General features: G+C 46.2%; 1 protein-coding gene across 1 annotated transcript in view; it reads right to left on the bottom strand.

Annotated features, from left to right (window-relative positions):
- CACHD1 (cache domain containing 1) overlaps positions 1–27,635 on the bottom strand; it is a 91,242-nt gene that overhangs the window by 8,382 nt on the left and 55,225 nt on the right. Inside the window, exons 6-21 of the mRNA XM_041483210.1 lie at positions 25,932–26,058; positions 23,712–23,856; positions 21,378–21,594; positions 17,898–18,047; positions 16,650–16,883; positions 14,911–15,060; positions 14,227–14,350; positions 13,619–13,736; positions 12,658–12,826; positions 8,809–8,951; positions 7,635–7,816; positions 6,280–6,390; positions 3,536–3,658; positions 1,582–1,681; positions 1,375–1,491; positions 9–169 (exon numbers count right to left, since the gene is read on the bottom strand). Coding sequence (XP_041339144.1) covers positions 9–169; positions 1,375–1,491; positions 1,582–1,681; positions 3,536–3,658; positions 6,280–6,390; positions 7,635–7,816; positions 8,809–8,951; positions 12,658–12,826; positions 13,619–13,736; positions 14,227–14,350; positions 14,911–15,060; positions 16,650–16,883; positions 17,898–18,047; positions 21,378–21,594; positions 23,712–23,856; positions 25,932–26,058 — 2,371 coding nt within the window. The remainder of the gene's footprint in view (positions 1–8; positions 170–1,374; positions 1,492–1,581; positions 1,682–3,535; positions 3,659–6,279; positions 6,391–7,634; positions 7,817–8,808; positions 8,952–12,657; positions 12,827–13,618; positions 13,737–14,226; positions 14,351–14,910; positions 15,061–16,649; positions 16,884–17,897; positions 18,048–21,377; positions 21,595–23,711; positions 23,857–25,931; positions 26,059–27,635) is intronic.

Below are 27,635 nucleotides of genomic sequence, written 5' to 3'. Positions count from 1 at the left end.
GCTGTCACCTGTGGCAGTTGAGGCACAGCCTGTCCACCATGCTGCAGGCACAGAAGGCCAGCGAGTCGCACGTCTCGTTGACGATGCCCACGAAGGCGTTGGTGCCCGGGATCCTCGTCAGCCTGTACTTGGAGCAGTGACTGCCATGCACCAGGTTGGTCAGGTCACCCTGGGCAAAAACAAGGTGTCAGATATTCTTTTAGGGAGCTGAAGACTCTTCCCTTCCCCAGGGATCCTACAGAGCTGTGGGGGACATGAATTCTGCCACGGCTTTCAGAGGTGGTGGCTCCCCTCAGGAGTTTTTGTGAGGGAGTGCCATCCTCACAAAACAGAGGCTGGTTAAGGAGTGGATAAGTTTTTGCTACCCAGATACTTCTGGGTGAAAAGGCTTTGCTGAAGATAGAAAGGAATTGGCTTAGTTGTGAAAATGAGATGTGGCAGCAGAGGTGACATTTCACTCCTTCCCAGCGCTCGCTGACCCGTGCCCACAGTACCAGCCCTCAGTGACCTCCCCAAGGCTCTGAAGGGAGCCACCACCACGTGCTGGAAACTTCCTGAGCCTTAAAAAAAAGCCACCACAGCACAGCCCAGCTCCTGCAGACTCCTTCCTGATTCCTTTCTACAAGTTTCTGCTCCATCCTACACAATTTCCTTCCCAACATCACACTTCCCACTTGGCATTTCAAGTGTGGGGAAAATGTTTAAGCCAACCTGACATAAATCAATGTATTCTGACATGACTTGCAAATATTATCCAATCTTCTCCCACAGTGTAGTAGCTTTGGAATCATTGTGGAGGGACTTTGGCAGGGTGGATGTGTGGCTCTGTGAGGGATGACAGCCCCTGGGTTAGACTGCTCACGAGAGGAAGCTCACACAGGATCCATGGAGAGCACAGAGTGTGTAGGACCCCAGAGATTTCAGTCTCACAAATGACAGTCTGGGAATGCTCACCAGTAAATGGATTTATTTGGGCACCTAAAGGTAAGTTATTAGAGACCTGACAGGAGGATGTGACACTGGCCAGAGCTGGAGCCAGAGGTCAGCTCAGATCCAAAGCAACACATCCCAGCTATAGCTGGAAAATCCTCACCCAGCAACAGCAAACTGCCCTTCTCTCCCTGATGCTGGCTGAGACCCTGCAGACAGCAGCCACACTTGGCCAGGACTCACATCCACAACCCCTGGATGTCAGGGGACTCTGTTTGTGCAGCCTGGTTTGTGTCTGGAGAAGGGGAACAGAGGCCAATCCCCACTGAAGGCTGGCTCCCAGCCCCGGCTGCTGAGCCTGGCAGGGACTTGTGTTTCCACCAGGAGAAACCCAACCCAACCAAAGCCCACTCAAAAGCAAAAGCAGACAGAAACCACGCTCACCACTAAGCTGGTGTTGAATTTATAGAAGCGCTGCACGGTCCTGTCGCTGAAGCTGTTGCAGAGGTTTTTCTTGACGAAGTTGGGGTGGTTCAGGATGTCGTTTGCTACCAGAGGCTCCTAAGGGGGCAAGGCAGGATTTGATGCCTTTGGAATCAGACCCAGACAGGAATGAGAGGTATGGAATAAGGCAAGGGAAAGCAGGCAGACCTTGTGTGTGATGTGCTGCTGCTCCACGGGCGCGTGGCCCTTGGGGTCGATGAGGGTTGGATGCGCCACCAGGTACCCCCTGTCCTCCATGATGAAGCACCTGCCCCCAAAACACAGCAAGAGCCTCCTGTTAGACCTCCTTGGGCTTCAGGGGAACAGGGTGAAATAAAATATGGTCTTAAAGGGTTTTTAAAGGTTTCCATTTAATAGGGCCATGAAACAAATTCCCTGCAAAATGTCCTTAAAGAATGTGTTGGGTATTTCCCCGAAGCTTTTCCATCTGTTACTGCTCCAGAGAGCCAGGGCCATCAAGGAGTTGAAACCAGAGCTGATTAAAACCAGAAAGGAAAAGCCATCAGTGCATTGTCTGATTGGGGGAGAGCCAGAAATGAACAGAGCCTAATGAACTTGGAAAGCTTTAATGGTTTATTAATTTACTATGTGACTAATTAAAGAGAGATTTCACACTCTCCTTTAATGCCCTCCCCCTTCAGAATTCGATTTGAGTGGGAGATAAATCACTCCTGCTCCACTCCCAGCCCTCCCAAGCCATCCTCTCCCTTGTCAGCTCTTCCCACGTTGGAGCTGTGTCCCAGTCCAGAATCCAGGAGTTCAATCCATCCCTTTTTCCTTTTCCCCCTCTCCCGTTTCCATGGCCACAGACGGCAGCTCTGGGGAAGGCACAGGATCCCTGGCCAGGGTGGCACCGACATCAGGGACTCGGTGGCCATGGAGGGGACAGGGGGAGCTCCAAACCCCACTTGGTGTTCCCAAAAGCTCAGCAGGGTGGCAGCTACAGCCCTGGCACAGCAGGGATCTGCCTGGATCCGGGGCTGGAGCAGCTTTCAGTGGGATTCCCATGGCATGTGTCAGGTACCCACAGCAGCTCGGGGGAGCAGAGAGCAGGGGAAGCCTCTGTGCTCTTTGGGGGTACAAAGGAGGCAGGAAAACTTGGATTTATTGGGGGTTTCCATTAGAAATACACATGGGATGTGGTGTTTGCTCTTTTTCCTGACAGAAAATCCTTAGGAGAGATACACTACAAAACCCCAAACACCTGCTTTTATATCGAGACTGGAAACACTGGATCCAATTTCTACATCAGAATGGTCTGAAAAACATCCTCAAAATTCCTCATTTGGGGAATGCAGAAACAGAATAAAGCATCTGACCTTGCTGATCAGCAGCAGTTTTTTACTGGGAGGGAGTGATGCCAAACCAGAAATCCTGATTTGTTTTTTTTTATATGCCATAAAATATATAGAAAAATACCCAAACCAGAAAAGTACTGGGAGGACGACAGAAAACCACTTCCCTTCCCAAATTTAAGGTTTAAAAACAAACAAGGAACCAACAGCAATGCCCAAACCACGTTATCAAGTTACTCCAGATCCAAACCAGAATTTATCCCACCCCCACAGGATTTTTCAAAAAAGGAACAATTAAGATACACAGGGGTCTGACTGAAATTAGATACTCCAGATGAAATCAGACTTCTTCTGCCTAGGCTGTGCTATGGATTTCTGAGAAAAACATCCCAAAATTGTATTTGAATAATTGGAGTTAAAATAACTGAGATCCTGTATCATTCTTACACGCTCACAGGAACTAAAGAGGTTAAATTAAAACAAACAGGAGAACTAGGAAGTGTGTTCATTTAATAAGGAATGTTTTTTCTACCCAGAATTTCAAAGAAATCTAAATATAACCAAAAAAATCAAATCAAATATATTATCTTCTGCTTTTGTAATCCTGCAGATTGTTTATTTAGCTGATGGCAGTTTGATCTGGAATAATAAAAACATCCACATAATCTTTATGAGAAGGACAAGCACAAGTTCTACTGGAAATCAGAGAACACACACTGAAAGTAACAGAATCCTTGGAGAAATTAAGTTGGAAACGACCCCTGGGTCACCAGGTTAAAGAAAATAAATATTTTATTTATTTTTACCTGATTTTGTTCCCCCCATCTTGGTTACAAACTGGCAGCAGGTCCATGAGGACTTTGTAGAAATATCTGAGGGTGAAGTCAATGCCCATCACGGCCACGGAGTGTCCTGAGGACATCTGAGCACTGCAGTGAGGAGGAAAGGGAGAAATTATAAATACTATAAATAATAAAAAAAATTTTATTATTAATTTTCCAGTGTAATAATAATAATAATTCCTGTTTTAGTCACCCCTTGTACAGCCAGCACAGGAGACAGCCCAGGAGTGGATCCCACCTTACACACACCCCCACCACCTACAGATATTTAATCCTGATTGACAGAAATTAGGATGAAAAATTCCCCATCCACACAAACAAACAAAAGATGCAGCCCCTGAATTTTCCAATTCCCCACAACTGGAAGGAGTTACCTGCACCTCTCCTCTGCTCAGCCCCCAGCAGGAGGAATGAATGTGAAGGTGCCAGACTTTGAGCTAAATCCCTAAAACTCCGGAGTGTGGGAGTGATTATGAATGGCAGGCAGAAAATGAGAAGAAAATAACATTTCTTGGGGTGAGTTTTGAAAAGGATCCTGTGATGTGGTGGTGTGCAGCAGCCTGAGGCTGCATTTTGTCCTTCCTCCATTCCTAACACCCCAGTGCTCCCAGTTTGCTCCCAGTAGCACTGAGAGGCCACAGCCAGAGCAGTTCCCTCTCACCCCTGCAGGACACAAAAGGATCAGCTCAAGGCTGTGGGATTTGCACCCATGTGGACCTTACACCTCTGACTTGCTGCTCCTCAAAATTCACTTTTCTCCTTAATTTAATCTCTGAAGACAGGAACAAAAATGTTTAGAAAAAGAAAAAAACATGAAGATGCTGCAAGGCCCAGCTGGACTGCACAAACAGCTCTGGCCACCCCTGCTCTGTGGAAACCCAGCTCTGTTTACTGGGCTGAGGTTTGTTTGCTTTTCAAAGAGGTGCAGTGGACATGCAGTCAAATCCCATTTGTAGACAGATAAATATAGATTTTTAAAACCTGCATTTGATTTATTGTTCACATTTCCTGGAGGAGGAAGGGAAGGATGGCAGTGAAGCAGCACAGACACATTTCATGTGTGACAAGACATCAAGCTCTGAAGTTCTGCTCTGTCCTAACAGACATAAAGCCATTAGGATGTTGTAAATATTTTAGCTTCATTTTCAAGCATTAAATCCTCCTGCTTTGCTGATGCCAACTGCATTAAACCACATCAGGCATAAATCTTCTCTTCCCAGCCTCCATAAAAAGAAATAAGATATGCATAAAATGGGAATGAGAGGTGTCAGCTCTGGCTGCCCTGATGTGGGTATTTAAACCCTCCCAGCAGTCCCTAATGCCAAAATTCCTGTTAACTCCACAGATTCCTCCCCACCCCTCTGGATTTGGAGCTCAGGCCTCTTTGGGGATTATAACCACATGTGACTATGAGCTTCAGAGGTCATATTTACCCAGGAATCACACTCACATCTGCCAAACTTTGTTTAACTGCTCTTTAATCATGTTCTAATAACCCACAGGAGCTTTAAGTTCTTAGAGCTGAGTAAACCATCCCTTGCTAGATAAAAATCAGAATTTTGATTAATTGCACTTCTCTCCTTACAGAAGTGTTTCCCCAAAGTAAATTCCTCTGTGAGAAGCACCACGCAGGGGCTGGGGCTGAAAATGCTCCTGCCAGAACACACAGGCAGAGGTGCAGTGGTGGGAAATCCCACACAGAGCAGGGGAATCTCTGGAAGAGTGGAGGAGCCACGTCCTGATCCCTGCTGGCTTTGGGGTCCCTGGTTCCCAGTACAGCACTGGAAGTTCCCTCAGTACTGGTGGGCTGTTGGGTAGGGAGCTTGGAGGAGACTCCATGTAAAAACCTGGGCAGGTAACTGCTTTTTTGGGAATTTGGGAGCTTGGGACAGCAAGGTTGGGTCCATGTTTTACAAACTGGGCTCCTTTAAACATCCTGCATCCCTAATCCTGGCCTCAGCCTGGGGCCTGGCCAGCAGGGAGCTGGAACAGCAACAGCCTGGTCCTCCAGGAAAAAGTCATGTCATGGAACCATGGAATATCCTGAGCTGGGAGGGACCCACAGGGATCATCCAGCCCAACTCCTGGCCCTGCTGTTCCCACTCCAGTCTGTTCCCAGCAACCCTGGAAGGGCTCTTGGAGATGCACAGGCTTTGGAAGCCCAGAAGTGCTGGACTGAAGCAGCCCAGGAGAGGAGCTCCCCCATTCCTGGAGTAAGGACAGCTCTGTCCTTAACCCCCTTTGTGGCCTCCAGTTCCCTTCCAAACACCTCCCTGCTCCTTAAAACCCCACAAGCAGAGGTGTGGGGAACTTCAGGGAATGGGGAACTTGGCAGTCCTGATGGAGAAGGACTGAACTTCCAGCAGAGAGGGAACACTTCCCAAACTGCCTCAGGAGAGCAATCCCTCTCCTGCTCCCAATTCCTTGGATATCCCACCTCGTGTTTATCCAGGAGCACTTTCCCACCAATAAATCCTTTTTTAAATGTGCTGTTATTTCTCCTCTACCAATAAAGCCACAGAATGCACATATTCCTATAAACTGGATTTCTCCCAATGTTTCAACACCCAATTTCCACAAGGTCAGATGACATTTCACCACCAGCACTTTAGGACCAGCTTTGGTTTTCAGTTCTTGAGCAAAGAGAGTCACTCAGCTCTGGTAATTCAGAGTCCTCCTGCCTGCCCCAAAGGCCCAGAGCCCCTCACCTGGAGGAATGGACAGTGTGGCTGATGGTCACCACATATCCAGCCCCTCCCACGTCCAGGTAGGGCCCAGTAAAGGTGATTAGTCCTGGATTGGCCACTGCATGCAGGTACCTGAGGGAAACCAAAAGAAATGCTCAGAATCAGTGCCAAAGTTTGTAACTTCAAAACAGAATCCTTGACTTTCCCAAAATAACACTGAATTTTGGGCACTGTGAATAACAGGCACCAAATTATTGGTTTTTAATATCAAACTAGTACCTAAACACAACTGGGACTCCAAACTAACCCAGACTGGCTCAATAAATGGTCCCCCAGTAGATCCAGCTGCATTAAAAAAGCTCAGTTTACTTCTTCACAGAACACATTTAATGTAATTTCAGACATTTTCCCCCAGAACAATGCGGGACTTGGTGCCAGCAGAGTCTCAAACTCAACCCTGGCAAAATGATTATATTGCAAACTGAGGAGAAAAAACAGAAGTGAGGCAAGAAAATTCAGAAATATCAGACAGTGATTATAAATTACAACCTCTTAAAACTTCCATCAGCATAAAATGAACCACAGTCATTGGAGAGTTGTTAAAACTGTCATAGGAAAGTTGATAAAACTTTTGGCAACACTTTTCTGTAGGAAAAAGTGATCACTTTGCTTCTCCCTACCCAGAGCACCAATCCACGAGCAGCTGAACCCATTTCTGCTTTATTCCCAGTGTTTGACTTGCACCTTTTCCCCGTAACACTACAAATCCCAGGGAAAACAGGGGGCAGGAGAGCTGCCAGCAGCACTGCAGAGCCACAGGGTTGGGATCTATGCCCTTTCCAGTGTGGCAGCACCTGGCTGGCTCCTTCCCACAGATCCCAGCCTTTGGAGCACACCCAGAGCCTGCTCCCATCTGCAATGTCCCCAGCTCTCTGCCCAAATCAGATGCTGCTGCATAATTAATCCCTCCTTGAAAGCAGTGAGGAAACCCACAGTAAACAAACAAAAAGGCTCAGATATGAACAACCAAAAAGAGCCCAAGGAGCTCAAACACTCCTGAATTAGCTAATCCCTGAAGGGGATGCTCATTTTCTGAATATTTATGTCTCCATCTGCCATAGCTGGGCTATGAAACACCAACTACCCCACAAAATAAAAAGGCCTGAAATTAGAACCAATAAATGTTTGAACTGCATTTAGGCTCTGAACTTTTTCCCCATGCTGAAAACATTTTCAACTAAATTAAAAAAAAAAACCAAAACCAAACAACCCACAGGCTACAAAATCAACTCCAAAAACGAAATCAACTCTAAATATTTCCCTTCTTGCCCTCGGAGATGATTCAAAGCTTTGCTTTGGGGACCCTAAAAACTCACCATTGTCTCCTGGTGGGATCAAATGCTTTGTCCATGAGGGAGCCGGGGTAGATGCGCAGCACCCCATTGGGGGTTGCTATGTAACGCCTGACAATGTAACTGTTGAGGCCACTGATCTCCATCTGGGTCATCCATTCATCCGTGCCGTGACTGGTTGCCATTACTTCATTCCTGACAGAGAACTGCAAAACAAAGGCAGAGCTGGCAGGGTTCCTGCAGCACTTGCATGGCAGGATAATAAACGCTTCCCCGAGAGCCATCGGGGATCATCGCGCCTCAATTACTTGGTTCAAGGCTTCTCACTCCAGACATTCCAAGCAGATTAGTAGAGTGAAATATTGGTGGTGTTATCTCTGTGGCTTTTCTTAACTTGGGGTAAATGTAAATATTGTGCTGCACACACAGAAAATAGAGATTTCTCAATTGTATGCCTAGGAACACCAAGGTGTTTCTGCTAAGAACTTAGTGTGGTTTTAACTTTTTTAGTGTTTGTTTCAACAAAGTCCTGCCCTCTTAGATCAGATATTGGGAAGGAATTCCAGGCTGGGAGTGTGAGATTGTCCAGAGAAGCTGTGGCTGCCCCTGGATGCCTGAAAGCATCCAAAGCCAGCTTGGAGTGATGCCTATTTTGGGGCTTACCTAAAAGCAGAGGCCAAAATTAAGGGAATAAAAAGCAGTTCTATTTATTGAAGGGCCTTCTGGTACCTTTAGGGCAGACAAAGTCTCCCCAAGGGGCTACATCCAAAAATGGACCATGGGACACAAATTTTCACACTTTTATAAGTTTGGCCTATTTGCATATTGGGGGTTAATTTTCCAATTACAGCTTCAGGCAATGAAGTCATTCACCCCAAGTTTGCTCCCCCAACTCCCTTTTGTTTCCATCTCTGGGACCTGAGGCAGTGAGGAGTCCCTGATTGCCAGGCCTGGAGAGGAATTGTTGAGTCTGCCCAAAATGGGACAGCAGCAGCTCACACTGAACATGGAGTTTGGAGTTACGCACTACAGAACTGCAGGACCACAAATACATGAAAAATAGAAAAGTCAGAATCCTAAGGCATCAGGAGCACCCTGGGCTAGTAGAAGGTGCTGGCCATGGCAGGGATGGGATGAGATGGGCTTTAAGGTCCCTCCCAATGCAAACTGCTGGGATTTGGGGATTGCTGGTGCCCACCTTGAGGCCGGGGTTGGCGATGAGCCGCGTGTTGTCGCTCAGGTAGGCCGTGTAGTGCTCCACCATCCGCTTGGTCTCGGGCTGGCTCAGGTGCTCGTAGGGGGAGGAGAAGCTGCCTGCAGACAGCATCACTGTGGGGCTCTCTGCAAACACCAAAGCACCAGGAATTTCAGCGTGATGAGCTGCACATATGGCAGGTGAGGTGTTTGTACCACGGGAGGGTCCCTGACGTGCTGTCCTTGTGGCAGGGATGACCCCGCTGCTCTCCCACACCTCAGCACACAAAGTGTGTGACCAGCTGTGACCAAACCTTCCCAAATGTGGAACAGGTTTTACAGTGACTTCTGTGAGCCAGAGAGAAGTTTGAGAAGAGGATCCATGTTCACCCCTGAAAGAATTTCCTACCAAGGTTGTTGACATAGAAACCAAGACAGAAAGAAGGATAAATAAGAGAAACCTGCAACTATTCCATGAGCACTTTGTCTTTTGTGACTAAATGAATAAAGTGTAAACTTCTGAGTTGTGTAAGAATGTATAAAAAGCATGCATGCTAGAATAAAAACAGATTGAAGCCTTCTGAAAATGGAGTGTGTTGCTCTGTATTGTCTCCATCTCACCTATGACACCCAGCTCCTGCAGGATGCTCTGGACTGAGAGGGAGGGCAGGAAACATCCATTTTTCCACCCAACCCAGAGCACTTCCAGCAGAGTTTCCTCCTAAACTCAGGCTGAACATGAACTCCTCCCCTTCTTGCCTCAAAACACAGAAGTCACAGCATCAGCCCCCTCCTCTGATGTCCGTGTGTCATTTGGTACTTAATGCCCTTGTTGCCAAAGCCTCAATAATTTCTGAATTACTGCTTTCTGTGAGATTACAGAAGCTGTTTTTCCTTAAGAAAAGATGATGGGCTAAAGAAGAAATTAAGTATCCCTGTTTAGGTTAGATATCCCAGAGGAAAATGAAAATGAGCATTTTCAGTTCCAGGAATGAGCATCTGGAGAATCCCAAGTGCAGAAGAGGAGCTCCCCAATAAAAGTGCAGCTGTCTGGAGTGGTTTCCAGAACAAACTCAAAAGCAAACTTTCATCATGCAAAATCTGCAAAACCAGACAGCTTTTCCTTTTTAAAAAAGAGAAATTATTATGATGGTGCAGGGCTGGGGGTTGAGAAGATCTTTCCTGAGGATGTGACCCATGGAACCCAAATTCCCTGTGTGGAATGGTCTCCAGAGGAGAAACTGCAGTGCAGTATGTGAAGTGCTCTGCTTATAGTCACATTCTTCTCAAACACATCCCCACATATGTGCTGCAGTCCCCGCTTCCAAACTTCTACTCCAGTCCTTCATCTGCTTCCCAGAGCAAATATTCTGATTTTGCTTACGTGAAGTTTTTCCACTTGACAGCTTAGTACTGTATTTTTGGGATATTCTCCATTTATATCTTTCTAGATATAAGACAATCAAGATTAGGCACCACATTAAAGAAAAAAAAAATCCCTGTGTTTTAAACAACTGGCAAAGCAATTTCCACAGGTTTGTCAGGTCCCTCCTCTAGTCTGATCTCACTGAGCTATTCTGCAGGGCTCCAAAGAGCTAAGAAAAATCTCACAGCTGTGCCACTAATTCACCATTAGACCTTCAAACCCTGCTACAAGCAGAAGCATTTAATTCAGAACTTCTTACAGTACAGATTTTAGGGACCTCCCAAGGCTATACCTAAATATGACAGCTTGCAGTGTATGATGTTTATGTAAAACCTCTCTGTTCTTGGGATATTTCTGGGTTTTGAGTTCTCCATCCTTCCCAGACACTGGAACTGCCATGGACATTCTCCCTTTTCCCCAGCAATGTTTGAAATCAGTCAGGAAGAGCAGAATCACTTTAGCCTATCAAAACCTGAGAGCTTTGAAGCAGGTGAGGAGGGTCTGGAAACCATCAGAGCACTGAAGTTCTCCTTCTTCCCAACAAGTTTAACCTCTGCCTCTGAAGGTATTCAATGCTTCTGGCAGTGGAAAACTCCCATGAATCCAAAGCAAAAGAGCAGCAGTCCTGCACAACTGGCTGGGACTTCATCCTACTCTGCTACTGCTCAGGAAGGTGCTTCAGAGCCAGGAGAGGACTTGGGTTAAGCTTGGTGAGACACCTCCACTGCTCCCACTGCACTGTCAGGGACCCTGCTGGACTCCCAGGGCATTTATCTCCTACTCTGACCAGCAGCCCCACTCATTCATCCTACAAAAAGTAAATTTGTTGGTTAAAACCTGGTGCTGATGGTAACTAAGTTATGGATTCAAACCCTGGGTGGGCCCTTCCCTCAGAGCTGGGCTCCATGATCCCTGTGGGATCCAGCTCAGGCTCTGCTGTGGTTCTGGAAGAGCTCAGCACTGAGCAGGTCACTGTGACCAAGGAGAGCTGTGAGAAGGCAAAAGCTGATCAGAAAATCAGCCTTGGAAATAAAACCTTCTCAAGGGAAGAGTATTTCCCACATTTTGTGAGAAGAGCTTTACTTTGTGCTGCCACGCTCTACAGAAACACACAGGGGGTGTGACTGTGCTAGGGTGGCTCAGGCTGGACAGCAACAGGAATTCCCCATGGAAAGGGTGGTCAGGCATTGGAACTGCCCAGGGATCACTGAGCTATTCTGCAGGGCTCCAAAGAGCTAAGAAAAATCTCACAGCTGTGCCACTAATTCACCATTAGACCTTCAAACCCTGCTACAAGCAGAAGCATTTAATTCAGAACTTCTTACAGTACAGATTTTAGGGACCTCCCAAGGCTATACCTAAATATGACAGCTTGCAGTGTATGATGTTTATGTAAAACCTCTCTGTTCTTGGGATATTTCTGGGTTTTGAGTTCTCCATCCTTCCCAGACACTGGAACTGCCATGGAGATTCTCCCTTTTCCCCAGCAATGTTTGAAATCAGTCAGGAAGAGCAGAATCACTTTAGCCTATCAAAACCTGAGAGCTTTGAAGCAGGTGAGGAGGGTCTGGAAACCATCAGAGCACTGAAGTTCTCCTTCTTCCCAACAAGTTTAACCTCTGCCTCTGAAGGTATTCAATGCTTCTGGCAGTGGAAAACTCCCATGAATCCAAAGCAAAAGAGCAGCAGTCCTGCACAACTGGCTGGGACTTCATCCTACTCTGCTACTGCTCAGGAAGGTGCTTCAGAGCCAGGAGAGGACTTGGGTTAAGCTTGGTGAGACACCTCCACTGCTCCCACTGCACTGTCAGGGACCCTGCTGGACTCCCAGGGCATTTATCTCCTACTCTGACCAGCAGCCCCACTCATTCATCCTACAAAAAGTAAATTTGTTGGTTAAAACCTGGTGCTGATGGTAACTAAGTTATGGATTCAAACCCTGGGTGGGCCCTTCCCTCAGAGCTGGGCTCCATGATCCCTGTGGGATCCAGCTCAGGCTCTGCTGTGGTTCTGGAAGAGCTCAGCACTGAGCAGGTCACTGTGACCAAGGAGAGCTGTGAGAAGGCAAAAGCTGATCAGAAAATCAGCCTTGGAAATAAAACCTTCTCAAGGGAAGAGTATTTCCCACATTTTGTGAGAAGAGCTTTACTTTGTGCTGCCACACTCTACAGAAACACACAGGAGGTGTGACTGTGCTAGGGTGGCTCAGGCTGGACAGCAACAGGAATTCCCCATGGAAAGGGTGGTCAGGCATTGGAACTGCCCAGGGAGGTCTGGAGTGCCCATCCCTGGAGGTGACACTCAGTGCTCTGGGCTGGGGACAGGGTGGGGATTGGGCACAGCTGGGACTGAATCCTGGAGGTTTTTCCCAAGCTGGGTGCTGCTGTGTCCCTGGGGTGGCCAGGCCAGGCTGGCAGAGGCTCTCACCCAGGGTGGCCAGCTGCTTGAAGTGCAGGCAGGCGTTGGGCTGGCCCAGCAGGTCCAGCCTGTGGTAGAGCAGTTTGCTGCTGGGGACAGTGTTGAGGTTCTTCAGCTGCTTCACGGGAATTTCTGGCTGGATCACCACCACACACAGGATGAAGGACGTGTCCTGCACCTGCAAAACACCAGCCAGTCACCAAACAGAAACAAAGTGTGGGGGATGAACAGAATTCCTGTCTCGGAGTCACTGAGTTCTACAAAAAAATCTTTGCCACGGTTAACACAGAAAATAAAAATGCTGTAATTTCTTTTCCTGAAAACCAAACAAGACTTTCATTTTGTTGCTCAGTTAGCAAGAATTTCTAATTCTAACACTGTTTCATGGATGTTTTGTCATTAACAGAGGAGAGGCTGCAGGTTTCCAGTTGCTGGGCACACACTGGTGTTACCTTTATGGAGAGTACAGACAAATTAACTCTCAAATGCAAGATTTTATTATTTCCACTCTTAATTGTGTGCTGCATGTGCCACGTGTTTTACTGCTTTAGGTATTTTAAGGACTCTAAATCACACCAGACCAGCAAACCTTGGAGTGTCCCAGCTGCTCTGCAAAGGGAGTTTGCTATTAAATGCAGCATTACAATCTTAGAAAATCAGCTCCAGACACCTTCCTGTGTGATTTTCTGTTAAACAACGACAGATTTAATCTCTTAAAACTGCTCATCTTAATCCTTTAGGTTGGATTTAACTTAATGCTGTGAAATGATCCACAAGTACCTTCTTGAGTTTGTTGGCACAAAGCAACCAATTCTTGCTGGCATCAGTGAATTCACCTGGATTATGTTTAACCTCAGATTCCATTTTAACCCCCAGGCTGAGATTAGTGATCAGATATCCCCAAACTGAAGGAAGGACACTAGCAGAGCCATGAATTCCCTCTGTGCCATCCCACACTTGCTGTCCTCACCATTTTCCAGGCATAGCTGACATTGTAGGCTTCTTTCCCAATTTCCCTCAGCTTGTTGACGTGCCAGGACAGTGAGGAGTTCACAGGAACTGTGATAATCTGGCTGCCCAAGGGAATGCTGCAGTGGCAGATAAAACATCCAGCAGTTTATTAAACACTGAGCAAAACTGTTAGGACTTCAGCAGAATCCTTCTATTGTGTGTTTATATAATTATCATAAGAATTGAAGGAATTAACTGCTATTTGTGCTTGGTGAAGGAAAGCCTGTGTGTGTGCCGCAAACGCACTTATGTACCCTCACATTTTGAGCTTAAAATTCTCAGAATAGAAAAAGGATAAAGAAAAACCCAGACCAAATAGTGGGAAATCTTCCTGACAGAGAAGAGAGATTAGAAGGCATACTCCCCAGATCAGCTGGGAAACACTACATAATAAATGACAACTGAAAAAAGTTGGAGGAAAAATCAAACCAGAATTGCTAATGGGGGAAAAAAATTCATCCAAGTATCCAGATACTGTAGGAAAAGGAATTTTACCTTACATACTCTTAAAACTCCTCTAGGAATACTCCCAGTGCTGCTCATTTGGGAGCTGCATCCATTCCTTACCTGAGGATGTTCTGGCGCACCAGCTCGAATTTGGGAATGTTCTCGTAGTGGATGATGTCTGTGTGGAGGGGAGGCTCAGACAGCAGGTAGGGCCTGGTCAGGGAGGGGTGCATCAGAGTGTACCCTAAAAAACAAACACACAGCCCCAAACGTGGAATGCATTGCAAAACCAAGCCTGGGATAGACATTTTAGGGGGGAAAACAAATATACAGTAATCACATAGAATTTTGGCAAAGATGGCAGTGACCAAACAATCTCGTCATCAAAGGGGTTGTAAATGAAAACCAGCTTGAAAAATTCAGCAATAAAATAAGCTGGATCAGAGGGAAAGAGCTGGGCACACACATTAACACCAGTTTTCCCCCTTTCCCAGAAAACCTTGGATGTCACAAGTGTAGGAAATCCCCACAGCAAGAGTTTCCAAATCAGATCTCCAGGACAGAAGTTTCATGTCATGAATCCACCTAAAATCTCCAGCAACATTCAGGCAGAACTAACCAACAACATGCAATTAAACTTTTAATAAATATTATCATTCATTACTCAGAAATGTGAGAATTCAGAATTGGTAGTTCACAAGCTCAGTGGAACTAGAGGAGAAATTATCTAAGGATAATTAAATAATAATTTATAGGATAGATTTAGGATAATAAACTAGAGGAGATGATCTGAGTCAAAATTACCTTTATTATCAATGAGGAAGGTGTAGGATCCCAAGGAATCCTGGTAATAGGTGACATCTTCCAAGATATAGGCAAGGTTGACATCTACTCCAACAATTCCCAGCAGGAGGTTCCCGAAGTAACAGGGTTTACTGACAGTCATTATCAGGCCTTGGAGGGAGAGAAACACCACAAAACCATCAGAAAAATCATCTGCTTCATTATTTTGAGAGGAAACTGAGCATTTTGAGATGTTACACAATTAAATTTTGTATCTATTCCTTGCTGGAATATGGCCAGGGAAGCTCAGCAGGGTTTCTGTGGTGTCTGGCTGTTGTCAGCCATTCTCCCTAATTAACCTGTGCTCCTGATAGTGGCCTGAAGTATATTCATCAATTCATTAGAACACACACCACCACTGGTGTTTAAGGGGCTGTCAGTCTCCAAGTGGATTCCTTATAGATATGAAATAAATTTGTGTGAAAAGCCAACACAGTATTCTCTTCCTTTAACAGAATTTAAGGCCATTAAAAATAGGAAGGAAGAAGAAGGAAATTACTTTGTCCTTGTAAAGCAACAGTTGGGATGAGTTGTTTCTCACCTACTGCATAAGTAGAATATTAAATCTCTGCTTAACTAAATTCCAGTATTGCCACTGTGCTGGGAATCATATCCATAATTACCCAACAGTTTGGGATTGATCTCATCCCTGAGGTGAGAACTCTGCAACACCTTACTCCTATTTTCTCCACCACTGTTTGGAAACTCAGCAGCTCTTCCCTCACCCCAATATAAAACTCATTTGCATGTACAAACCTTTAAGTACACTCTGAAATCCCTGTAAGACAAACCCATCTATTTGTACCTTTCCCAATCCTTTGTTGCTCCCATTTTCCCTTGGATATGGCTTTGGGAGAGAGCAAGAACAGAGATTAATCACTGAGGGAGGGAATGCAGGAAGGAGAAAAAGCTCAGACTCAGATTTGCTCAGGAACAGCCTTAAATTCAGTTTGGGTCTCAGAACAGTCCAGGTGTGCTGAAGCCAAAGAAGGGCTGAGGGTGGCCAGCTTGGGACAATAATTAACAATAATTAACAATCTCTCCTTGTGCCATTTGCAAGGCTGCTTTTATTCTGCTCTTACACAGGGTGACATGGATGCCATTCTACCTATCTCCCTCCAGTACAAAGAATTCCTTTCCACAGATTAAATTATGGATTATTTGCTCCCATGTACTCATACAGAGGAACAAATTTCACCACAAGAATCCAAAGAATCTGTTGACTCCATGTCTTGTTAGCACTTTTTTCGCAACTAAACCTTCTGCAGATGAAAATGCTACAGACCACAAGGCTTGGAAACACACCTAGAACCAAAAACTTGTAGGATTGTGGAAGAGGTTTTACAGTAACTTCTGAAAGCCAGAGAGAAGTTTGAGAAGAGGATCCATGTTCACCCCTGAAAGAATTTCCTCTCAAGGTTGTTGACATAGAAACCAAGAAAGAAAGAAGGATAAATAAGAGAAACCTGCAACTATTCCAATGAGCACTTTTTTTTTTGTCTGGTGACCAATGAGTAAAGTGCAAACTTCTGAGTTCTGTAATGATGTATAAAAAGCATGCATGCCAGCATAATAACAGTTTGAAGCCTGCTGAAAATGGAGTGTATTTGTATTGTCTCCATCACAGCTATGACATAGGATTACAGTGTTTGTGGGGGCATGAAAGCAAAGAGAACCTGATCCCTGATGCTTTTACTCACCATCTCCCATCTCATCTGAGAAGGGCAGGCTGAACACGGCCTCATCAATCATCCTGTTGGGCAGGTTGGTGTAGAACCTGCCCACGGTGGTCTCCAGGTTGCTGAGCTGGTTGAGGACCATCATGCTGCCCTTGGTGACGGGCAGGGCGCTGCGGTCGGGCACGCCGTACTTGGCCGAGTTCTGCTCAGCCAGGTCCCGCAGGAAGGCCAGCTCCTTCAGCCCTGTCACCCCCTCTGCAGGGGCACAAAACACAAGCAAACAGGTCAAACAAGCTTCATTTCCATCCAGGCTCCTGCATCTTGCTCCAAAGGAAGGATCCATACTCTGTATCACAGCACTGAAAATTCTATATTCTTATTTCAGTGCTTAAAGATTGGTTTGAGGAAAATTAATTACTAACACCAAATGTAAAGAGATTGCCTCTCTCCTACTGTTGCACAGTGCAAAAGATTTGCCATGCTGTTCACATCCCCCCTTTAAACAAAGGCCTTGGTGCAAAGAGCTGTGTGCCCCATAAATCCACAGGACAGCTCTTTGCTCTCCACTGGTGGCTCGCCCACAGGCAGGACCAGGAGCAATCCTCAGCCCTGGAGATAACAGCCTTTGTTCTCCAGCTGAATCATTCCAGTTTCACACTTCACTCAAGTCCCAGGCTCAACTCCTGCACACAAATCAAAGCCTTTTGCACGCCCCAGTCTCAAATGAGTATTTAAATTTACAACCAAATCATATATTGGGTTAAACATTCATTTCCTTGGCTATTTTCAGTAATACAACAAACTGCCTTCGTGCTGAAAATGCTTTTTTGGAAAATGGGTGGGTGATCTTCATGTTTAACTTCACTGTCAGGTTGGTTCCCAGGTTATCAAAGCATTTCAGACTTGGTTTGATCTCCCATTCACCCACCCTGGCTGATGAAGTCACATTTAGTCCCAGCTTGCTGGCCCTGGAAGCCCCCAGGAAGGTTTGCAGTTGCAATAATTAACAAATTTAACTCAGTCTGGACAATCCAGGCCACAATATTTTATATCCCTGTAGCTGCACTGGGATACACAAAGATAGAGTGGCACAGCTATAAACACCAAAGTAACAACATCTGGATGCAGCTTCTGGATGAAATGTGCCAAAATCCATGAACAAACTGCTCCCAGTAAGGCCTGGAATTACCCTGGAATGAGTTTAATAAACAAGCTGTGCTGTGCCAGGAAAGGGAATTTTATGGCCTGGAAATCACAAGCATCTCTCACCATTCATGAGGGCATAAGTGAGGATCATCACTGAGTTATTGAGGAAGCTGTTTTCTTCGTTGATGACACGCAGAGTGGCTTTTTTATCATCTTCTGAGGACTCTTTTGATGTGATCCCAGCCGAGAGATAAATGATGACCATGTCAGTATCTGAAACACAATCACAGACACAGCACAAAGCGCATCAGGGCTTTAACTCTTGTGCTGAGAGCCCTGAAATCTGCCCACAGCAGCTTCCCCAGGGATCCACAGCACCTCCAGGGGATGAACACACTGCAGCCACATGGATTCCAGCCTTTGGTGCTCAAGTTTCACCCTTGGCACTCACCAAACCTGTGTTTGGTTTGGTCCTGTCGGCCACCCAGGAGCATGGGGCTTGTTCTCCTGAGCAAACCCCACAGGCACCTTCTGGCTTTGGAGTCATGGAATGGTTTGGGATGGAAGGGACCTTAAACCCCATCCAGTGCCACCTCCCACTGTCCCAGGCTGCTCCAAACCCTGTCCAGCCTGGCCTTGGGCACTGCCAGTGATCCAGGGGCAGCCACAGCTGCTCTGGGAATTCCATCCCAGCCCCTCCCCACCCTCCCAGCCAGGAATTCATTCCCAATCTCCCATCCATCCCTGCACCCAGCAGTGGGAGCCATTCCCTGTGTCCTGCCCCTCCATCCCTTGCCCCCAGTCCCTCTCCAGCTCTCCTGGACCCCTTTAGGCACTAAGGTCTCCCTGGATCCTTCTCACCTCCACGTGAGGAGCTTGGCTGCCTCCAGACAGGAGCACACAGATCCAGCACCTGGAGCAGCTGCTCCAATTCTATAGAAAAGGCTCCACAAGGTCAAAACCTGCACTTTTCATCTCCTGCCCCTCTGTTCTCCTTCCACCCTGCAATCCTAAGGCATGGAGCTGCACAGGATGCCCTCCATGGAGCAGGGCAGAGCAGAAAGCTTGGGAATTCTGTGAATTCTGTGGGATGTGACCTGGCCCCTCACACTTTCCCTGGAACATGTTTTTCAGGCTGAGGATGTTCCTGGCCAAAGTCCTGCCCCAAAGCCTTTGAACACAACAATTCACAGCCCTGTGCTGACTCCCCAACCTGTTCCATCACATTTATCTCAGCACTGAGAGAGTGGTTTGTGTTTATAATGAACATACAGATCAAAATCATCCACAGAAAATCCAAAGCACTGGGCTGATGTTGTCATGTCCCAACTTTCTTGTTTCACCTGGATATTTGGTGGATTTGCTGTACTGGTTTATTAAACAGGTATCAGTGCTTTGACTTGCACATTTTGTCCTTGTGGCTTGACCAGAATTTCAGCCAGAACTAGATTTTGACACAAACAGGAGGGGCTGTTAATTTGGGGAAATTTCTACCTTAGTTTTTTGTAAGGGCTAAAAGTAGGGAAAAAAGTAAAGCCAGGTATTAAAGCAGCTTTGGGCGGAGTTTAAGGAAAATTGTTGCTGTGTTTCCTAGGCTACAGCTGAGATATTTTATCTGCAGCCAGGCATGGTGCTGCAGCCTCAAGGGGCCAGTCCTAAATCTCCATGAGGGACCAGAGCAAGCAGCTTTTGGAGCATTTTTGGAGCCCTTTGGGATGAGGATGTGCTGAGCAGGACTGCAGTAGGACCTGAAGCAGAAAATCCAGATGTGTTTAACAGCACAGTTCTCCCATCTCACCAGCAGCTCCCTTCTGGCTGCACCAGTGTGAATTTGGGATTGAGGCTGTATCTCAACAGCTTCCCTGACACACCCACACATTGTTCTCTGGGAACAGGATGTTAGAAAATTAACAGTAAAATGAAGGATTTTTTTTTTTTTTTTTTTGCTGGGTTTGTTTTTCTTTTTTAAAAAGATGAAAAGATTATTTACAAGAAAATGAGACATGTTTTATAAACATCCTCTTCTGAAACCTATTGTGTCTCACCCCAGGAATTCTGAAACTCGTTATAAGCACGTTAGATCTTCACAATCTTCCACATGTAGAGAAAACCTAAACTCAAAGCATTTGCATTTTAACTTTCTGTGCTTCTGCCCCAAAACAGTTGTTTGATATGAAACCTAGTGAAGTGTGAATATGCCAAAACTTCTAATCCTAATACAAAACAGTGCCAAACATAAAAACATGGAATCCTGGAATGGTTTGGGTTGGGAGGGACCTTAAAGCCCATCTCATCCTACCACTGCCATGGGCAGGGACACCTTCCACTATCCCAGGGTGCTCCAAGCCCTGTCCAAGCTGGCCTGGGACACTGCCAGGAATAGGGAATAAGCAGGAGGATGCTCCAAGACTCCTCAGCTAATGTTCTTGGAATAAGTCCTGATGACAAATTCATCTTATCCCAGCCAGCTGCAGCAGCACTGCAATGTTCATTTTGCATTTGCTGGAGTTGCTCCCCTGTCATCATTTTGCCAGAGGATGGTAAAATCCTGCCCTTGCCAACCTTATCCTTTGTCCAGTCACACAAAATCTCCCTGTGCCAATGTCCTGAAGCTCAGGAATTGGCTGAACCTTTGGTAGCAAAAGCACCATTCCATAAACCCAAGGAAAGTCACGTGGAATGGGGGTATTTCCTCATTCTTTCCAAAGCACTTCAGTTCCTGGACTTTTCCCTCTCTCTGGCTGTGCACAGCCTCTGAGCTGCTGCCCTTTGGGACACTGAAGGTTCTGCTCTCTCTGGAGCAGGCACAGGGCCAGGGTGTGGGAACTGAGTTACATAATCCAAGTATCCTGATGGAGATGGCTGTTCCCTCCACCCTGCCCTGGCACTGCCAGTGTTACTCAAATCCAAGGAGCACTCAGAGCACAGGATTTGCCTTCCATGGCTTCCTTGCAAGCAAATCTGCCACTCAATTTCACATCCATCTTTTCCACCACATCCTCATCACAAAAAATGCCCAGAAAAACCCCAGTCTTGGGAAGGGGAAGGATAAAGCTCACAATGAGTACACAGAGTTCAGGGGGGTTACCCTGAGATGAAGGAAAATTTAGCCAGGACAGCTTTGTGTTCCACAAAATATCACCCACAATTGGCATTCTCAACAACCCATTGCCCTGGGAAGCTAGGGGATCCACTTCCCCAGGATTCCAGTAATGCATATCATCCATATGCAAATGTGCCAGCACTCATTAAATGAACCTACAGAAGCTGCAATTTTCCTGGAAAGGCCCCCTGTCCCCCCATACAGACTGAGGAAATAACTCAGCTATCACAGTGATCAATCCTGCATCCTCCTCTTTCAGCTCAAAAGAAAGGCAAGGCAGCAAGTTACACAAATGAGAAGGGAATGGACACATCCAACAGCCCCTCACGTGGCCTGCAGCCCAAGCAAATGCTCCTTAAAATAAAAGTAGGAGATGGAGCACGTTTTTGTTCCTGTTCAACACACTCCACTCCATTGGCCTCTGCCAAAGTGAGAATGTGAACTAAGAAAACACTGGCAAGGCCCTGAAACAACCTGGCTTGCACAAGAGGCTGGCTTACTTCCTTGGAGCCTGGTGCCGTTGTTGGTGTTCCGGAGCAGCTGGAAAGCCTTCTGGAAGCCCAGGGCGTGCTGCGTGGAGCTGTCGGACGCCTTGATGCTGCTGACAAAGGTGGACATCTTCCTCTTGGTCTCACTGGTGGCAGGGGACAGGAAGGTCTTGTAGCACTGGTCCAGGGAGCACGTCCGCACCGCGTCGGCCACCGTCAGCACCGAGATCTGCCGGGAAGAGATCCCATGGGGAGGAGATTCCATGGGGAAGACATTCCATGAGAAACAGGTTCCATGGGGAAGAGATCCCATGGGGAAGAGGTTCCATGAGAAACAGGTTCCATGGGGAAGAGATCCCATGGGGAAGAGGTTCCATGAGAAACAGGTTCCATGGGGAAGAGGTCCCATAGGGAAGAGGTCCCATGGGATCACCTCCCCTGGAGGTGGAGCAATGCGCTTGAACAGCTCAGGCCACAGTGTGCTCCAGCCAAATTGTTTTTAGTTATTCTTATCAGAACCCTCAAGGTTACCAAGACATAAATTGTGCTACATTAAGAAGGAAGAGGCTGAAAAACAAAATGCCAAGACCACAAGAATTAGATAAAGGAGGGCCTTGAGGCACTGGACTATAACCACTCACATCTCCTGAAAAGTGCACACAGAAAATGTGGACAAGGTAGAGGCACCAATCAAGAAATGTGTGATTGTGTGTGTGCAGTAGTGTCAGAATGTATAAACAGAGCTTATTGTAAACAATGAAGTGGCTTCTGTTTAATGACATTGATTAGTTGTCCAGGAGTTGTCCTGCTCTCCTGCATGGAGAACACAACACACATCCTTACATCATCTTCACACACCCAGACACACAACACTGGGAGAAGCCAACAGAGGAGATTCCGTGGGTTTAAAACTGCATTGTTGGAAAAGAAATGCTTGAGGCACAAATCTGTCAGATTTCAAAAGGATTATGTGGAGTTCAAGGAAAAGAGATTTGGGTCTTTGTTTCTCAGCAGAGTCAGCTTCACTCTGCTCCCTCTCAATGGTCAATGCACTGCTCTGGGCAGAGCCTGAGTGGGCCAGGGAGAGCTGACAGGGAATCAGCAGAGAGCACTTTCAGGAAAGCCTGGAGAGCCCAGAGAGAAGTGGAGTGCACTGAGAAATGAAAAAAATAAACCAAACAACTCGTCTAAGGACTGCTCCCAGCAAAGCTCTTTGCTGTTTCAATGTTTCAGTCAAAGCAAGGTGACTCTGACATCAGCTTTTCCTGTAAATAAGTCAATGCAAGTGTTACCTCTATGCCTTAATGACATCTAACACACCAGACTCATTAAGTGAGTGACAAACTTCATTAGGGAACATGACTGAGGTAAGACAGCCCCAGAATTAAGCAGTAATTAGATACCTGTGTAACAGGTTCTATAACCACTGAGCTACTGACCAAGGAATAGGTGCCTTAAACATATTCTCTGTATTAACACAAACCTTCTGACACTTGAATTTAAGTGCTATTAATCCTGCTGAGCTGTAAGATTACTTTACATATTAAATCTCTCTAAAAGCACCATGCTACAAGTGGTTTTCCCATACTATTCATGAGAAGACTTAAGGCAAAGATTATCATCAGTTTTCTTCAATTTGGTTTAACTGAAACTCTTCCTGCTCACAAAAGAAAACCCAAGCACAGAGACTGACCAAGGTCTCACCAGTAGTGAGTTACTAAAAGACCAAACTGGAGACTTTTTACAGAAGCACTTTATGAGTCCATGGTTGTCTGTTCTGAAAAAAATGACAGGTTAAGTGACTTTCTCACTGTCAAATGAGTACCAGGGACAGAGCAAGAAATCAAACCCAGATTTCTCAGCCCTTTGCTGGTACCATAATTATCTGTGAATCTTCCAAACACTAATTATATGTTTGGAGCTGTTGAGCTTCAGCTCATATCAGTACTGCAGGAGAATAAATAATTTCCACTTTCACAAGACAAAAAGAGAGGCTCAGAGATGAAATGAATTGCTCAAAGCAGTTTAGGATGTGAGAAGGAGTCATGTTTGGAGCATGGTTCTTCTTCCTGTTGACGACCACTGAAATATCTGCTGAGATAGAGGAGCCTTTAAAGATTGCTCAGGTGCAAGATTTTCCCTTAGATCAGTGGGATATCACTTTTTTCCCAGCCTGCAGATCCCCTAATGTTTCCCCTGCAGCAGAAAGGTTCCAAGAGTGAGCTCAAGGCTCTGTCACCCCTCGGAGGCAGCTCCCAAATCCGCTGGAGTCCATGACTGAAAACACCACTTTGGGTGAGAGCTGAAAACCCAGGGAAAGCTGCTCCTTGCCTGGAGAAACCTCACCTTGTCGTGCTCATCTATGGAGCTGAGGATCACCTGGGCAGCATCCTTGGCAATCTGCAGCTGTGTCTCTGTGACAGAGGCGCCGTGGTCCACGATGACCACGATGTGCTTGGACTGAGGGCGAACGGTGGAGACGTAGACGGGCCTGAGGAGGGACAAAACCCAAACCAGCATCATCATCAGGCACCCTGGCATCCCCACTGGAATGCTCACAAGTGGAAATAGGCAGGAATTAGAACACCCAAGCAAAGAACCAGGCAGAAACAATGAATTTGAACAGGATTTTTTTTCCCTTATGAAAATTTGTACCAGAAAAGGCCAGCTGAGAATCTGAGCACGCAGAAATGCTCCTCACTTCCTGAATTTTTTAACCTAACCAAGTTCTTCTCTCTCTGTCACAGCAAGAGCTTTCAGGAATTAACCCTGCTGCTTACACAGCAGCAGCATTTAGGATCACTGCAGCAGTTCACAGCAAGGTTTGAATGCAGCAAGAAATGCCTCCTGGTAAATCCTGGCTGCTGGGAACTTCACCCACACGTGAACTGAGTGCAACAATGGGGATGTGCTGGGGCCATGACAAGTAAAAACCTGTGCAGCTGCAGGGAGCTGATCAGCCCAGGGTGTTTGGGCTGTTGTAAGAAGGCTCCTGGCCAAGGCAGGGTGCCCTGGGATGACTCTCACTCAGGTCATGCTGCACAAGCCCTTGGTTCGTCCCAGTTTTACATCCCAACGTGAGCTAACACCAGTGGGGACTCTCAGTGCTGCCATGTGTCTGTGCTAACACCAAAAATCTTGTTTTCAGGGAAGTGTTTTCAGATCCAGCTCAATACTGAGAGAGGTGTGAAAGAGTTCACAAGCTCTCACGCCAAGGTTTCAACCTGGAATAAATTAGGAAGATCCTCAGCATGGAGGAAGGATTAAAATAAAATGGCAAGTTTCTCTCTTTAGTCCAGACACAAAACTAGTTACAGTCAAGGGAGAGTTTTGGGATCTAAATTTTATAATATCAAAGGCAGACACAGAAATCTTATTAAAAGGAAAGGAAATGCAGAAGATTTGACACAAGGCACTGCAGTAAACAACTGGCACAAATCAGTTCTTAACTGTAAAACAGCCTGCAGCTCTAGCCTGGATTAATACCTGCAACTGAAACAGGGCCTTTGATCTTCAAAGCACTGAAGCATTAACTAATTAATTCATCCAAACTACCCTCTGAAGTAAATATTAGCAAAAAGAGACCCCTTATTTAGCCATGGAGGAACTATGACCCAGACTAAGTGATTTGGATAAAACCACTGATGGTTTTAGTGTCAAAGTTCTGAGCAGCACTGGGGCACCCCCAGCTCTCACCTCCTCAGACCTCACCTTTCCAAGGCCCCAGAAAACTCAGTCAAGCTCAGAACTCTGTGCTTTGATGGCACACTGAAGATACCATCAGTAAACTTTTGATTGCTCAACCCTGACAGAAAACCAAAGCATCCTTAGTGTCCCAAAAAGGTTCCTGGATGTGCTGCTGCTTCCCCTGCCCAGACTGATTAACTTGTACAATTAATTAATGTGTGACCAGAGATATTAAAGCCACTGCACCTTCCCACCCTCAAGCCTTCATCTATCCCATGGTACTGACAGAAAAAGCAGGGAAAAATACTGGACCTTGAATTCTTGGCTTCATGTCTAGAGAACAGAAATCCCAGTGCAGGAAACCCTGCCACCAGCTAATGCTTTATTTTTACTTTTTTATTTTAGTGGAAAGAAATTTTCACTGCTGCTTCCCTACTATCCATGATGTGCCACCTGAACCTGGGGAAAAATGCTCCTACCTATGTGCCCTTCCCAGTCTCTCATCCTTCCCCTCCCTCCCAAAGTGATGCACCTGCCAAATCAGCAGAATGTCTGCTCACTGCTTTATTAACAGGGGTCAAGCATGAGTCAAATACAAGTCAGATTTTGCCTGCAGGCTGACCTACAATTTCCAAGTCACTGCTGTTTACAGCTGATTTAATTTGGGAGAGGTGAGGAACCTGTTTGGAATTTTAGTTTAGTTCCTTAGAAGTGAAAAGTGGTGCTTTAAAAAACAGCCCTAAGAAAACCCAAGGGACTGCATTAGAAGTTACTTGTGAATGTTGGCAGCTTGGCCAAGGACAGCAGTGAGTGAAATCAGAGCCTGAGGAATCCACTGTGAATGCTTTTCCCAGGAAATTGGAAGGAGGCAAATCCTACCTGCTGCGGTGTTCGTAGCTGCCTTTGCACCGGAACTTGTGGGCTGGGAACACGGTGAAAATCCCTTCTTCTGAGCTGAAATATTGCCACTTGATTCCTGGGTTAGACTTCAGGTTATCAGCAAGGACTGCAGGGTGGAAGGGACAAGGAAGCAGAGTCACAAAGGCAGCCCAGACTCAGAGGGTTTGTTACTCAGGGCCTCTCAGGTGGAGTTTGGAGAAGAACAACCAGGGTCCAACATGAAACACAAACTGCTCTGCTTAGGATGGGGAAAACACACTGGTGAAACTTCACTGATCTGCAAACAGTTCAGGAAACTCAACACTGGACTGGACAGATTTTGTTTAGTATGTGATGACAGTTCCTGAATCTCTGAAGTACACCCAGGTCCTGGAAGGCAAGGCCAGAGTGAGGAAGGAAGAGATTAAGGCAATTATATATAATATATATACATCTCTACATCTCTGTGTAATAATAAATACCTTGTCAACATCCTTTCCAAAGAGGAAAAAGCCTTCATGTTAAAAAACCCTTTTCTTTTTGGTGGAATAACTGCAAAATATTCAACAGGTTTTGTGCTCACAGCTTCATGACCAACATATTGCCAGGGAAAGGAACAGATCCCATGGGCACTGGGAACAGATCCTATGGACACTGGGAAAGGAACTGATCCTATGGACATTAGGAAGAACAGATCCCAGGGACATTGGGATTTCTGCCTCATGGTGCAGTGGGAATGTCCCACAGACCTTGTCTGCTCTCCCTCCATCCTGGAGAGACTAAGGATTGATATTCATCCTTGGAACCACCAACTTTGCCACACCACTGATCTTAACTCTAAGTCCTTTAACACAAAAGGGAAATGCTCCCAGGAGAGAGAGAATGGGAGATCATTAGCATGGGAGGCACAAACCCCCTCAGCACCAGAGCAGGAACAGGATTATTTGCCACTCAGGGCTGAATATCCTCTCTGCTTGCAGCAGACTGAAAATAAAATCTGGATATTTGAAATCTTTAGTTTTTACTGAGCAAATAAAGTGGATCACAGCAGCTTAAAATGCATGAGAAAAACAAAATATTTCTTTGCCATTTCTCCTTTCATGTTCTTTGATTGCAGAACTCAAAGAAGGCAGAGGGGGGGCTCTGATTTCCAGTGCTACACCTTTTGCTCAGCATTTCCCTCCAGCATTCCCTCAGGACTGAAAATAAGCCAGTTTCATCTCCTTCATTATCAAATATGCCAATATTTGGGTTGGAAAGGACTGCAGGGCACATTCAAGCCTTAGCCAGACACTCTACACCCAAATACCCACGCTGAGGACAGTCTGAGCTCCACATCCTCCACACTTTAGCACTTACTCAAGTTTCCCAGACTGGCTGTGGCTGGATGTTCTCTCCACATCCAGCTCAGTGTAATTACCCTGCACAAACCACTGTCCTGGGCTTTCCCCACTCCTCTTTGCCACAGTATTTGACACTTCCCACAGTGCCTACAAACCCCACTAGGATGCTGGGCTGGGACTGCTGAGCTCTGTGCAAAAATGCAGCTTCCCATGAGAACAATTCCCTGCCTTGATGGACCAAGGACTACCAGAGACTCCTCACTCCCCTCCAAAATCTTTTTTTTCTCTGAACTGCTGCTTCCTCCTGCAGGCAGAAGGGCCATGAGACTATAAAACATTTAAATCCTTCTTTTTATGCCCA

This window comes from Pyrgilauda ruficollis, unplaced genomic scaffold (genome assembly GCF_017590135.1).
Source record: "Pyrgilauda ruficollis isolate IOZ18807 unplaced genomic scaffold, ASM1759013v1 scaffold6, whole genome shotgun sequence".
In the NCBI taxonomy this organism is placed as follows: Eukaryota; Metazoa; Chordata; class Aves; order Passeriformes; family Passeridae; genus Pyrgilauda; species Pyrgilauda ruficollis.
This window is presented reverse-complemented; position numbering and strand designations above follow the sequence as displayed.